The 14,849-nt window shown below is 44.6% G+C and overlaps 1 protein-coding gene across 4 annotated transcripts in view; it reads left to right on the forward strand.

Moving 5' to 3' along the window:
* Nucleotides 1-14,849, forward strand: part of plxna1b (plexin A1b) — a 198,054-nt gene that overhangs the window by 148,012 nt on the left and 35,193 nt on the right. For all 4 annotated transcript variants that reach the window (XM_085775985.1, XM_085775987.1, XM_085775986.1 and 1 more), the window contains exons 11-13: nt 2,932-3,028; nt 5,836-6,026; nt 11,855-12,006. In XM_085775985.1, coding sequence (XP_085632111.1) covers nt 2,932-3,028; nt 5,836-6,026; nt 11,855-12,006 — 440 coding nt within the window. The remainder of the gene's footprint in view (nt 1-2,931; nt 3,029-5,835; nt 6,027-11,854; nt 12,007-14,849) is intronic.

Below are 14,849 nucleotides of genomic sequence, written 5' to 3' on the forward strand. Positions count from 1 at the left end.
CTCTTCCTCTTGCTGTTCTCAGCGCGGTGTCCCTGTGCATCTCGCTTCCTCCTCCTTTTTCTTCTCTCCAATTGTCTTGCACGCTCATACACACAAGAACACACTCAGATGTTCTCTCCATCTCTACGCGGTGGAGAAGTGCTCTTGTTCCCAGGCAGACTGGGTGGTCTCTTGAGGGGGGAGAGGGAGGGAAGGAAGGAAGGAAGGGAAGAGGGAGGGAAAGATTGAAGAAGTTCATATGCTCGGACTTCAGTGGAGAGAAATAATAGCTGACATCCAAAGCGCGTGTTTGTGCAAGTGCCTTATCTTCCTGTGTTTGCATGTGTTTTTTTATGCATCATTTTTTATTTTCAGTATAGACTATGCGATCAGTCTTTGATGCATTTGCTGGCATCCATCTCTGGAAACTGTCCTGTGTGCAGAATGCATATTTATAGTACAGTGTGCACATGTGTTTCCCCGGACATGTTTGGTGTATGCGATAAAGGAATCTGCTCCATATTTCCTTGTTTGACTGTGGGCGTTCTGGGGGATGGAGGTAGAGGAGAGAAAGTTGGACTGAGATTTATAGGGGAGGAGGTTTGTAAAGAGGTAGAGGGAAGGAATAATGAGAGGGAGGGAGGGAGGGAGGGAGGGAGGCAGATAGGAGAAGGAGGGGGTGGGAAGGGAGGATTGCAAGAGAAGGAGAAGCAGAGGAATGTGTGAAAAGACCAAGGCAGACATGTCAGGGAACAAATTGAAAATGCCAATTTCACTTTAGCCCCCACCAGCTCAGGCGCTTATAGCCCAGCCCCGGCCTCTTATTCCATGTGTAAATGAATGGTGTCCACAGAATAACACACAATCACCTCTCTCTATCCCTCTCTCACCCTCGCTGCTTCCCCTTCACCCCTGCTGATGTATCATCCTCTCATCACCCTTTTTTTTCCCCCATACACCTCTCTCCTTCTCATCCTTCTTTTCATCATCTCTTCTTCACTTTGTTTCCTTTTTTTTTCTCACCCTGCTCTCCACCTCTCCCAGCGATCGCTACACCACCGTGTTTCCGACCCATCAGCCGTCCCGAACGTTTTCCAGTCTTTTAACCATCACTTGTCACTTTTCCCTTTCTGCACTTTCTCTGCACGCTTTCTCCTCTCGGATCATCAATTTTTTCTTGCCACCCTCAACCTTCCCTCCCCGTCTCTCTCTCTCTCTATACTGGATGACTCCACTGCAGCAGCTTTAGCACACACTCTGTGTTTGTACATGTTGTAAGGCTCCAGTTTCACTGGACTTGAAGGAGAAGCCACTTTCAAGTCTCAAAGTTTCCTCTCCTCCTCTTCAGTCATCAAGATCTTCTTCGCTACTGATAAATCCGCTGTGTATATTTTTCACGTTTTTGAATTTATCACAACTTCCTGACATCTTCAAATGTCACCTCACACCAGCTCGCAGGTCGATTCATCCAAGGTTAAAGTTTTGCTCTTCAACAGTTCATGTATCAGAGCAGTAAAGTAGTGGTGCTTCTGAAATAGATGGAGACATCCTCCTGTATTTGGATATCAGCATCTCTTGCCTTGAGGGCCCGCCGAATGTAAATCATCCAATTGCAAAAGTGAAGAATGAATTAATCAGCCATTCACACATTGTGACATTGCTGTGTCCTCTCATTTCCTTATCTTCTCCGTGCACATTTCTCGGCTCTTTCCCCCCCCTCTCAAATACATTCAAATTCACTATTATTGCAGATGTCAAGATAAATCTCACACTATCACATTGGAGTGGGTGATATCACATAGTGACGAAGTTGTAGCTTGATTCAATCTGTGAGGGCCCCCATAGCCCCAGGCTCTGGGTGGGTGTGGGGGGGTGGGGGGTGGTGAGGCTTTCACATTGGATTTTATCGCCACCACTCCACTAGAGGAGAATAGTCCTGCTATCTCTCACCCCGAGGCCAGTGAAGATACTGACCACAGCAGTGGTAGTGAGAGTGAGCGGGGGGACCCTGTGACTGACAGAGGCATTAGGTTAACATGGCCTATCTCCAGTCTGAGCAGCCGTCACCCCCTCACCCCCCACATCACTGCAGCAGCAGCTTCAGAGTGGAGAAGAGTGGAGCTCTCACTATCTAGCATCTGTTTTATGTTGTATCAAAGACAAAGTGTGAAAAGAGTCTCAGACTGGGGGGGTGTGGGTCTTTATGAATGTGTTTTTTCAGATGATTGTGTTTACCTCATTGTTTGGCTGCTTTGTGTATATGACTTGGGGGTGGAAGGAGGGAGGGAAAGAGGGTGAAGGGGAGGGGGGGTAACATCTAAAGCTGCATTTTATTTGCTGGTGATAATCGTCGTCGATAATTGAATTGTTGGGAGGTTGGAAGGCGTCTCTCAGGAGCTCTTCTCTCCGCTGCTCCTTCCCCGCGAACACGCCGCCATCACACTGCCGCTTTTGAAGCTTGTTGTCTCATTTAAAGTGATTCCATAAAACTGATTACGCCGACGACGAGTCAATTACATTTCAACTCTTATTAGTTCAGGATGCAAAAATGAAATTAGATGAGAATATTATTGTTGGAGATATATTACGCTTTTCATTCATCACTGGAATGGAATGAGTCACACAGTGATGGGGATTCCAATCTCTTAATCAACTCTGTGCTAAGCCGGGCTGCGGCGGATGTGCCGTGTGTTAAAATCACAATATAGCCTGTCTCTCATCATTCATTTTTATGGCCCTTCAACTATGTGAGCGCCGCAGGCTGTGATATTACTACCAGCCACAAGCTGAACTGTGTTCTGTCTCGGTATTGGCTGTTTGGCTGTTTCTCTCTTTTTCTAATTTGATGTTTCATGAAAATATTGAGAATATCATACGTTGATATAAAAAGAAAAAACACTGTTTACAGTGACTATGAATGCTAACGGTGATGTTGTTTGTTTTATTTTTCAGTATAACTATGAGGGTAATGACATCAGTGACCTGCCAGTGGACCTGTCTGTGGTGTGGAACGGAAACTTCGTCATTGACAACCCCTACAACATCCAAGGTGGGTGCTCCAAATAGATTGTATACATTGTTATTATTTTACTATACACACATAAGAAATGAATCAATCCCCAATATGTCTTTGTGTGGAGTCACGGCTGACACAGCATCTCCAAAAAAAAAAAAGACAGTCCAGGATTTGCAGGATCTTAAACATTCAGCTTCAGCTGCACTGTAAATAATTTATACTGTGACCAGAATCTCTCAGTCAGCCCACTCTTTTCCAGATCTGTGATCTGTGAGCTTCAAAGGCTGTGCGTTATGCGTTGTACTGTATATGGGTGCATGTGATATTCACTAGAGCATTTAACACCTTGTTTTACATCCTTGTGTTGCATGTCGAATGATATCTGAGAAAAAATGCAACTTACTTTTAACACACCTCGGTGTAAGAGGCACACACACACATTGCGCTATGCATTAGGCCATTTACATCCACTATGACTATGACATGTATTGACCAGTAATTATGTCTGTCAGGGCTCAGGTTTTACCTCATCAGCTCCTTTGTGTTTGGTAATAGTTCTCAAATAAACAGCAGCAGGTCACAGGCTGAAGCAAGCAGGAGAACGACTAATAAACTAGTGTCAGAATAATCATGAACTGAAGGTGAATCTGTTAAACAACATTTGGGATTTGCAGTATTTGCATTTGTGAAAGTAAATAGGTTAATAAAATGTCATATCCAGAGTCCTATAATACTTAAAAACACATTCAAGAGCAGATGAGGTGCATTAGGTGTTATTGCAAGATTCATCCATGGCAAAAATGCTGCTTATGGTTTTGTTACAGTGTGACATTGATGATTACTTTACTTTATTTTACTGCTACTCCCCTGCTGTAAATGAGAAAGCATTTGGGACTTTAAACTCTAGTGTGATACTATTTTTCTGTTTAGATTTCAACCTATTTTTCCAGCTCCACAGCACCTATTGTTATATTTTGGATCATAGATATCTATGACACCTTCATTGAGTAACTGTCCGTCCACACTCGGACTGATGGGTATTGTCATTACATGATCGTGGAGATGGTGCATATGTCTGCTGCTGAAGCGGTATTCGAGTGTGTGTAATATATACTTTAATGTATAGCCCCGCCTCTCCCTCCAAACAAAGAACTATGATTAAACACATAGACACAATCGATGTACAACTGTAGGGGGGGGAGACAGTGAGATCACGTCTGTTGGATATAATTACTGGTAGGACAGTCTTTATAGCGCCGTGTCCATAATTATTGCGACCCGTACAGCACGGTGGGGGGCTGTAACATTATGCTCCTGCTGTGAGGTACAATAACATCATTGCCAGCTTACCACTGCGTTCAATACTGAAACTGCAGATGACAAGCACAAGGAGTTTTGTGCAACAGAGGCAGCTGTATTGTCTGGTCTTATTTGCGACTCTTTGATGGTTAAAGACACAGCGAGGATCTGAGATTTTTGTGTTGTATTTCAGATAAGAGACGCTGTTACATCTGTAACGTCTGTGAAGAGGTGATCATTGCCATTTTGTCAGTAATGTAAGGTAACACCACGGAGTCACTTTGCTCCGTTTACTGATGTCACTCCCTGTAGTCTAAATGTACCGAGCAAGCTGTTAGAGTCTCAGATATCACATACCTCTCAGGCTGCAGATATGTCACAGAGAAGGGAGTGTGTGTAACATATACCATTGTAACATATGTGACTGCATTCTGCAATAATGGGGTGTTTACATTCACGGAGGCAACATGAAATGCTTTGACACTCAATGGTTCCTCCCAAGGACATGCTGTTGCTAAATGGCAGCCATTATACGCAGCAGCATTGACAGCGTACAATATCAGCAGCATGCATCAGTGTCTATGCATTGTGTGTTATCTCAAGTGTAAATCTCCTCAAGTGCATCTGGAGGCGACCTGCAGCCCCAATATGTCTCCCCCCCACCACCTCCCCTCCTCTCTGTCTGTCTGTCTCTCTCCACTGCCAGCCCCCTCCCTATTTCTCAATCATGATAATCATCTGGTGGAGAGCGATGCTCACTTGTCTTAAATACTGATATGTTAATGTAATTAGAGAGGAGTCGTTTAGCAGTCAGTAATTGGTACAGGGTTGCTTTAAAGCTGCTCCATGACCAATGGGATTTGGGGATGGAAGAGCAGAGAGAGAGGGGAAAGATTTCACTGTACAATTCCTGAGGCCTGTGGGACATGGTGCCTTAACTTTGTCTCTTTGACATTGAGGAAGTTTTGGGGGGTTATTTTGCATCAAAGTTGAGAAACTTAAAAGGAAGAATTTGGATATTTTCCACCCCCCAAAAAAACTCTGTTGGTTGTTGCGCACTTAGTTGGTCTGTTGTTTTGTAGCAATCCTGCAGAATCATTATTGTTAGTGAATGTTACGGCTGCGGTGGTCGGGTATAGAGATGGAGCACAGATGCAGCCAGGGCCAATGGGCCATTCACTATCCTCCAGACTGTGTGTTGCTTTCAGCTCCAGCTGTAGTAAACTGAAATCATTAGTCTCACTCCCTTTTGCAGGGAGGTTTGTTCTGTGGCTATTTTACCTTGGTTTGAGTTGTTTAAACCACTAAGTATAGATCAGCTTCTTTTTGTTTTATAAAGTCTAGTTTTCTCAAAGTGGTTTTTACTTAATAATAAAAATACTTATTTTCTGGCTCATATCTGTTTCCTTTTATTATAACTCCTCTTATCCCCTGTTCTTCTCAAGGACACAACAGTGAGGTTGTTTTATTATCTCCCTCTCCTCATTTCCCTGCCATTTATTCCATGATGCTTCATTCTCTTTCTTTTTTCCTTTTTACAGCACACCTGTATAAGTGCTACGCATTAAGGGACAGCTGTGGGATGTGTCTGAAGGCGAACCCCAGGTTTGAGTGCGGCTGGTGCGTGCAGGAGAAGAAGTGTTCCCTGAGGCAGGAGTGCACCCCCCCAGAGACCACCTGGATGCACGCCACCACAGGAAACAGCCGCTGCGCACACCCCAAGATCACCAAGGTAAGCCACGTTATTAACATGACACGTACTTAGGCTACACATACATAACGCCACATTAGCAGCTCAGTGTGCAAGGTCACGATTACCTGGCCGTGCATATGTCCAAAATCCAATTTGGTTTTTTCACATTCATTACTTCACAAATTTTCCAGGTTTTTCCTTTTTAATTTGTCACTGATCTGTTTGCATAAAACACCCAATTCACTATGTAAATAAAGCTAAAACCTCATAAAATTGCTCCTTTTTCTGCTATTTTTTAAAAAGCTGATGCCTTCGCCTCAAGGTCCATGAGGCAAGTAAACAGCTCACTGTAAAATCAACATTGCAGGCAGCTGCTAAATCCATGTTAAGGAAAAACAACTCTCCTACCGCCGCTAAAGTTAAACCAGACACTTCGACTGCTTATTTGGTATTCGTTGCCGGGCGACTCAGCCTCATTAATAACAAACATGTCAGGTTTTCTACGAGGGCAGGGGTCAGAGGGGGGGAGGAGGTTCAAGGGACAATCTGGCCATTATAACAGTGTTGTGATTACCGCTTGTCGGGCAACCTTGAGACTGAACCCCGGCCCTTTTCGCACGGATCCGAGTATTTTCCAAAGTGAATTCTCAAGTAAGAAAATAGTTTCCGGGAAAAAAAAAAAAAAAAGATTAGAAATCCCTACCTGTGCTGTGTCATTGTTTGGCCTCAGTGGGTGAAGGGGACATGGTAGGAGGCAGGGCAGCGGGGAGGATGGACAACTTAGAAGCCATCACCATGACTGCAAGCACAACACAGATGGGCCGGCCAGGAGGAGGCAGTTCACACACACCAAGACTGAACACGCTGACATGATTAGAGATGATGGCTGAACACACACACACACACACACAAACACACACACATACACACCTGAGGAGGCAGAGAAGGTGGTTGTCAAGTGTGTGTGTGTGTGTGTGTGTGTTGGAGAGAGAGACAAAGAAACAGAGAATGTGGAAGTTTGCTAATTGTCTCCCACTATGGGTGCAGACTGTGTGTGTGTGTGTGTGCGTGTGTGCGCTTGTGTGCATCTGACAAGCTGGGTTGAGCTAAGGCGTCTAAAACACCATGGCGTACCCATCTGTTGCCGCCGGTAACCGTGGCGGTGGTCCTCGTCCGACTGTGACCTGGGTCGCCGTCTCTACAGCTCACCACTGGGACTGACACATGCACGCTCGCGCACACGCAGAGCGCGGTTGGAAAGCCACCGCACTGCTGCGCGAGGCGCGTCTAGACGCTCTACCTTTTCACGCCATGTGTCATTTGTCCTTTTGCTTTCTTCCTCTCCTTTTTTTCCCTTCTCTCCATCATCTCTCCTCAAGCTTTTAACACAGTATTTTTTCCTCCTCCGGTCTATAATTGTATCTTAAATAAGATGAAGCATCATCTCAGGTAAAACGAGTGCCATTTCTCTCCATTTAAATGAGTATGAAATATATGTATGGCTTATAATGAATGCCTATTTCACCAGTACAGACTTGTATGGATGGAGCCCTCAGTACATTTCCTGTGTGACACGGGTTCTTCTCTCTGAATACGTAATGGAGATATTGGATAATTGGGGCACTGGCACATAGATAAATCCTTTCGTTAATGCTCCTTCTCTCTCTCTCTCCTCTTGCTCGCTTCAGTTATCTCTTTGAAACAAGCGTACAGAGGCAATTGGGTTGTGTGTGTATATGAAAGATGGGAGGGGGGGTGTGTGTGTGCATGTGTGTGTGTGTGCGTGCAAGCAAGCATGTGCTCCTGCTTGCATATTGAGGGGTAAATCCTGGCCTCGGGGCAAGATGTTGGTGGCAGTCAAGAAGCAGGCGCAGAAGAGCCTCAGAAAACAGCAGGAGGAGAAACGTACTGCCGCTTTGAGAACACAGAAGAAGTAGTACAGTAGAAGAAGAAGAAGAAAACACAGGAGGAAGTGCTATCACCTCTCCTCTCCACCTTTGACATTTGCAGTGTGACATTTAATGCCAAAAGAGCATCCACCAGGCGACAAAGACTATCGCTCCTTTCTCTCCTGCCATTTCATCCTTTAGTTCTCCAAAAGAGCATCACATCCACCACACAAATTGAATATTACCCCGCTTCTTACCATCCATTCACTCAAATCCCTCTTTTCCTGTTTGATCCTCCTCTGTTTATTTTCTTTCTTTCTTTCTTTCCTTTTTTTGCTTCATTTGGGCCGCTTTGTTCGTTTTTTTTTTTTTTTTGCAGCTTGCTAGCGGCTGTGTGGCCATTAGCTTGCGGATTAGCCACTAATTTAATTTGGACCGAAGAATGTGTGTTCGACCGGCAAAGGAAACGCCACTGGAGAGAGAGAGTGTGACCAACATACTCACATATATATATACACACACACACACACAGACAGACAGAGCTATCCGGAGCTTACAGAGCTGCACGTGTTGAACCCATTCGGTGTCATTTCCGAGTGTGCTATTGCTGTTTCATGTTGTTCAATAATGTGCAGTTAGGTACCGCTGCAGTAATAGCTCTGGCACCTAAGGACTGTTCTCCAAACACAGCAGTTGATGTTTTAGCTCCTAAATGATTTGGTTTTTAGACATTGTAAGACTATAGCTGTTAGACCGTTAAAACGCTATTTTCATTGTGTTATATTTTTTTCTCTGGGCTGACACTGTGCACTAAGATTAATTAGTAACTCCCTTCACAGCAAGGAAACACACAGTTTATGCGTGTGTATGTGAGAGAGAGACACATACACATGAGCCAAAAACACACTCTCTCCGAGGAGTCTACATTCTGATATTAGATATTTAAAACCCGAAAAATAAAATAAGCAGAACTAAACAATGGGTAGTTCATGTGGGGCCCGCAAAATCACCACAGACACACACAAACACACACACAGTCTGGCCGGCGTTGTCTCCCAGTGCAGTGCAGCAGTGTCCTAGTACTGGCCTTGGATGCTGCCTGGCCCTCCATCATCCATCATCTCCTGCCTGCCTTCTCCTAGGGGACAGGACAAGCATTACAGCTAGCCCTTAGAAACCAATTAAAACAACACAGGCCATGCCAGCGTGTGGGTGTGTGTGTGTGTAAATGTGGGTGTGTTTATGCATTTTTAGTGTCTTAGCACGTGGCACATGTTCTTTGTGATCTTGTGTATGTGAAAAATTGTGTGTGTGTGTGTGTGTGCGTCTTTGTCCGGTTTCAGTGTTTGTGTGGTGTCTAAAGGCCAACGAATTCTCCCTGGTGTATTGTTAAGCTGCAGTATTGGCCTTTGCGGGACTTGTTTTTCTCTCTCTCTGCCTCTCTATTTCCCTCTTCTTCAGTTTCTTATCTTCCTTCCTGTTTCCTCTGTCACTCTCTCCTCACTTTCACCTCCAACCATTTCTCTTTTTTCTCCCTCCGCCATCCGACCTCTCAGTTCTTCTCACTTTCATTTCCCCTTGTCTTTACAGCCCAGTATCCTCTGCTTTGTCTCGTCACATCTCGATATACTTTACTCCATCGTATATAATAATTTCAGCCTTCTATTACCCTGCCTCCTCATTCACTTCATTCCCTCCATCAGCTTGTTTGTGACTTTGTTTTTTTTCCGAGGCTTTCATATCGCAGATAAACTTCAGAAACCTTACACCATCTTCATATCATCTCTCCCTCTCTCTCTCTGTCTGTACCCCCTGCTTCCCCCTTCCTCCTCCTCCTCCTCCTCCTGCTATAACTAGCAGATGCTATCTGTGCGCTGCCGCTCAGCCGGCCACAATAGGCCTCACACAAAGCTTCCGACACAACGGGACAAGTCGGAGACGAAGAGAAAGAAGGGGAGTTTGAATGGGTGTAGAGAAGTGCGACGACGAAAGAAGAATAGATGGAGTGTTTAGGCCGGTGGCTCTTATCAAAAAGGGCCTTTTGTTTGTGTTGTTTAGTTGTGGATGTAACAACTTGTGTATCCGTGTGTGTGCCCGTCTGTGCGTGCGTGTTTCCGATAAGCCAGTGCTTATAGAGACGGAGAGATTTGATTACCATATCTGAAGATTGTGACTGGTGCACTACTGTGTGCCACTCACTCTTTTGTCTCCAGCTGAAATATATGCATTCAGACACATTGACAAAGAAACAGAGTGAATTAAAAAAAAAAAAAAAAAAAGGCACAAGTCCGGAGAGGAAGAGGGAAAGGGCGAAGGAAGGAGGAGCGATGTTCATCAGAAGCCGAGCTGGTGTAAGATCGAAAAACACTCCTTAATTGTATCACTGTGGCATTTCAGCTCTGGCCTGCATGACACTGGGCTTTGTTCCCATTGTGTGTTTCTGTTAGTGGTGTCCTGAACACCTGTGGCTTTTACTAGCCCGCCACCTTTTCTATAATGATGCTAGCCTGGGAGATCATTGTGAGGCTCCAGGTGGAGAAACAGAGCTGTGAGTCGCTCAGAAGAGTGCAACTAATTCACCTGAGAGACTGTAGACGCACTTAAAGAACAGATTGGCAGTTTGAGATATACACACACAAAAAACATTCATGGATCATGACTGAACAGTGAATATTTCCATCCATCTAACCCGAACCCTTTAGGAAGCTGGTGGGTGGATTCTGCTTCACTTGGACAGAGAGCAGCAGCATCAAACTTCACATCTATGAACATATTTCACCAAAAATGTCAAACTATATTTGACATCAGATGTAAAGTTGAAACACAGTAGAATAAGCCAGGCCATGGTATTATTTATACCAGCAAGATCAGAATCGGTTCATGTCACTGAAATCGCTGCTATGAGTGAATTTGCTTCTCGCAGGCAAAGTAAGTTAACATGCTACCTTGACGTAAAGTTCAACTTCAGCTCGGGTTTGACGAATTAATCAAGTTAACCAGCTGCAAATTGTCCTGACAGCACTGACCTTTTGAAGGGACAAATAGAACTGGATTGAACAAATGGAGGGAGCTCTCCTCCATTGTTTGAATGCAATATATGATAATTATATATGCGAGCGTATAGTTAGGAAAGGTTCCTTTGAATCCACTGCATAAGCGTCCAGTTGAATCAAGTATCTATTATTAGTTTCAATATATAGGTGAAATAATGTGAAATAAATAACACTTGGATGTATTTTTGTGGGCTTCACATTTACGGGGCAAAATGTGTTACCGAGAGCAAGAGGAGCGCGATCATTGATGATTTATTTTTTCCTTCCTTTATGGAAACTGAGGTCAAAGTGTGACCTTCCCTACACCCACCCACCAGCGTCTCATCCCCTCCGCCCTCCTCCTCCCATCACCCCGTCACAACAAATGACCCCACTCCTCCTTCACCAGTTTCTAATCCAATTAGCTTTAGCCCTAATTATGCTAGTAATGACTGATTACCAAAGGGGGCCATTGTCTGCGACGGGGGGCTGGATGAATGGGACCGTGATTAGCGACTATGCTAGCCCGGGGTAGCCATTAGCACCTCCGCACACCTTTCTCAGACCTCCAGAGGGAAAGAGAGGGAGCAGAGGTCGTTGTGTGCAGTAATTGTGTTGAGTAGATTAATCGTCACAAGGTTAAATGAGAGATGCGCGCGAGGACTTGATGGGTGGGTCTAGGTTAAGTGTGCGAGTTGGCAGGCTGTGATTGTTTGACTGAGTTGAGGTGGAGTTAATGGATCCGAGGTCATTTTTCAATCTCACTTAATGAGGTGGCAAGTGTCGGATCCATGCAGAATGGGAGATGATCATAATGACTTAAGTAAACTGTCATTTGACACCGACATATCGTAGACAAACTATGATGTACTGCTTTGGGAAAAAAAGTATTGTCGCATGTTGTTCCGGCTAACATATGTCCTCTGTCCTTTGTTCTTCCATGCAGCTGTTTCCAGAGACGGGGCCCAGACAGGGAGGAACCATGTTGACCATCACCGGCGAGAACCTGGGTCTGCAGTTCAAAGACATTCAGACCGGAGTCCGAATCGGCAAGGTCACCTGCAACCCCCAGGAGGACCAATACATCAGCGCCGAGCAGTACGTTGACACTATCTCCGTCCTCATCGTTTCACTCCTTACACCGTCCAGTATCGATGTTACACCGAGTGTTAGCGCAGCAGCAGCAACACCGTGGCTCCCTCTCAGACCTCTCCTTCACCGAAACCTTCCAGGGTTAAATGCTGCTTTCCCCCCCCTTTTTTTTAAAAACAAATCCAATTCTTCACAAGAAGGTTCATGCTGTGTTTGAAAATCTGACAGCAGCTGAGTTCAGCTCAGTCAGAACTGAAACACTTTGCACAGCCACATTCATCAGAATTAATTTTACCCATTCCTGGAGAAATGTAATGACTTTTGCAGAGGGTGGTATATATCTCGAACGCTACCTCTGATTAAGTTATGTTAACTAATTCTGAATCACTGATGGTGCCATGGGTGGAATTTCACTCCCATTCAATAGCAGTACAACACAGTATATTCTGGGAAATGAAGTACTCGTGCAAAAGCAGTAAACAATCATAGCCCTCGAGTGAATTCACTTTATTGGACATGACTGAAGTCTTTGTCTTGACTGTAAACAGGTTGCCACATCGCCATAATTCTCCCTTTTGTGCGTATGTAACTAATAACACGGGACTGAACAATTAGATTTCATTCAAAATGGAAAAATAATTGACAATCACAGCCAGTGTGACGCTGGTGCTCCATTATGACAGCTAACCACAAACGTTGCGGCCTTCAGAGGAACCGCTAGATTAGTCACACACGCTCTGTTTTATGTCGAATTCATCCAGAAGAGAAGAGAAGAAACAATTTAGGCCGAGGAAGGAAGAAAAAAAAAAAATTGGGGACGCTCGTCACAGCTGGAGGTGTCCTCAATGTTCTATTTCCAACTATGTAGCTGTCATCTGTACACAAATGCTCCATTTGCTGAGTTGTGCAGCACAGTCCCAGCAGATTTTGTTTTCTACTCTGCCCCCTCACTAAGAAGGAAGTATAAGAAATGTGACTTTGATGGTTTGGCAGTCAGGACAACACAATGCTCTGCAGCTCTCACTAGCGATGACAGGTGTTCCCAAAATGGGTTTAGAGAAATGGCAGTGATATGTCAGCCTTGATTTATAATTTATGTCAAGATATATTGTCGTGTTCGGGGCAGAACATGCTATTTTTGAACGTGCATCTGTAGCAGGCGGAGGAATATCAAGTGGTTACTTGTTCCAACTTTTTTTCTTCATCACATGCACATTTTGTCCTCGTGTTCAAAAACCATAAAGGTGTCGATGCTTAACCCTGTCAGCCTTTTAAAAGTTGCATCGGCTTGTTGCCATAGCACCCACAGGAAGAGGACGAAGAGGAGGAGGAGGGCGTTGCTGGCAGTGAGGCTGTCATGCTAATTAAAAGTGATGTTAGCCATACGGTGCCATTAGTGGCCTGGTTGATCTCGTCACCCCCCCCTGACCCTTTCAGAGCTGTAGCACAGGAGACTGGACGGGGTTACCGGACTGACAGCAAAGGTCAAAGGTCAGCCGCAAGACAGAGAGAGAGAAAGGAGAGAGGAGAGGAGGAGGAGGAGGAGGAGGAGGTGCGCTGATTGTTGGGCAAAATGTAGACATGTTGTTCATGTTCATGTTCATGGCTTTGTCTTTTCTCTCTTCTAACATTTGCACTTCTCTTACAACCGGGACACACTCTTCCCTGTTTCTGTGATTGTCGTGGAATTAAACTGCAAGTAAATGCAGTTTTTTTTTTTTTTTTCCCGGTTCGCCTGTCATTCACCTCAGTCATTAAATATTTACTAGATGGGTTTGATTCCACATTGAGAAAAGTAAATCATTGCCACTAATGAGAAAAACAGAATCCAATATCCCCTTTTTTATTGCCTTATTAGTATTTTCTGTGTGACAATTTGACATGTGTTTAGTTTTTTTTTTCTTTTCTTTTTTTTTTTTACGATCACATTTCACCTCAGTCGCTTGATTGAGTGATATATAATTTACAACGTTGTCATCTTTACAAATGCACCCTGAACTTTCAGTCTTTCTAATCACGTACTGTAATAACAGGTAAACGTAGCCACCTGTCATCTGTGCAGTAATGATGCAGCCGCTAACTGAAAGCTGTCCGTGCATTTTAATCACTGGGGGAATAAATGAAAGAGGAAATAAAAAATAAAACAATGGCAACGCACAGCATCGGAATGTGGAATTCATTGTCGCCGCGGCGCCGCAGTTGCCATGGCCACCTGCAGGGAGGATGGAAGCAGGAGAGTTAATAACTCATAAGGGAACTGGGGGGTGAGATGTGTAGGATATGAGCCTGTTCAATTAATCAGCCTCTCTCACTTTAACCCTCTCTCCTCCTCCGTCTTTCCTCTGCACTCTCACCCCCGTTCCCTCCGTCTCATTCATTCGCTCTGGCTAATTAACAGTCAAGTGTGTCTCCAGTGGGTGAAACATGAAGTAAGTGTGTGTACGTGATTGAGTGAGAGTGTGTGTGTCGGTGAGTGTGTGTGTGTGTGTGTGTGTCCTCCCTGTGGGCTACACCGCCACTCCTCCCCTCACTCAATCATTTCTCCAGTGGATTTTCATTTGGCCAGCCAGCGCCCAGGGCCAAGTGCGAGGCTTATGCTTCTACACTACGTACTAATGCAGACACACACACACACACACACACACTGAACTCCTCCCTGTCTTAGCGCTGCAGATTTCCACTAATAGAGCATTCGGTCTGCTCTTTGTGATTTTTATGAATAAGTCAACAGAAAAATAGTTTATTCTGAGCTATTGGGATGTGTTTTTTTTCTCTGACTCAGACAGAGCAGAAGAGAAAAAAATGATGCACTATCATCTGTTCTCTGCTGTTTCCTCCTCTGTTTTCTT

Source organism: Trachurus japonicus, chromosome 5 (assembly GCF_045865225.1).
Source record: "Trachurus japonicus isolate A0001 chromosome 5, Traja_1.0".
NCBI classification, from domain to species: Eukaryota; Metazoa; Chordata; class Actinopteri; order Carangiformes; family Carangidae; genus Trachurus; species Trachurus japonicus.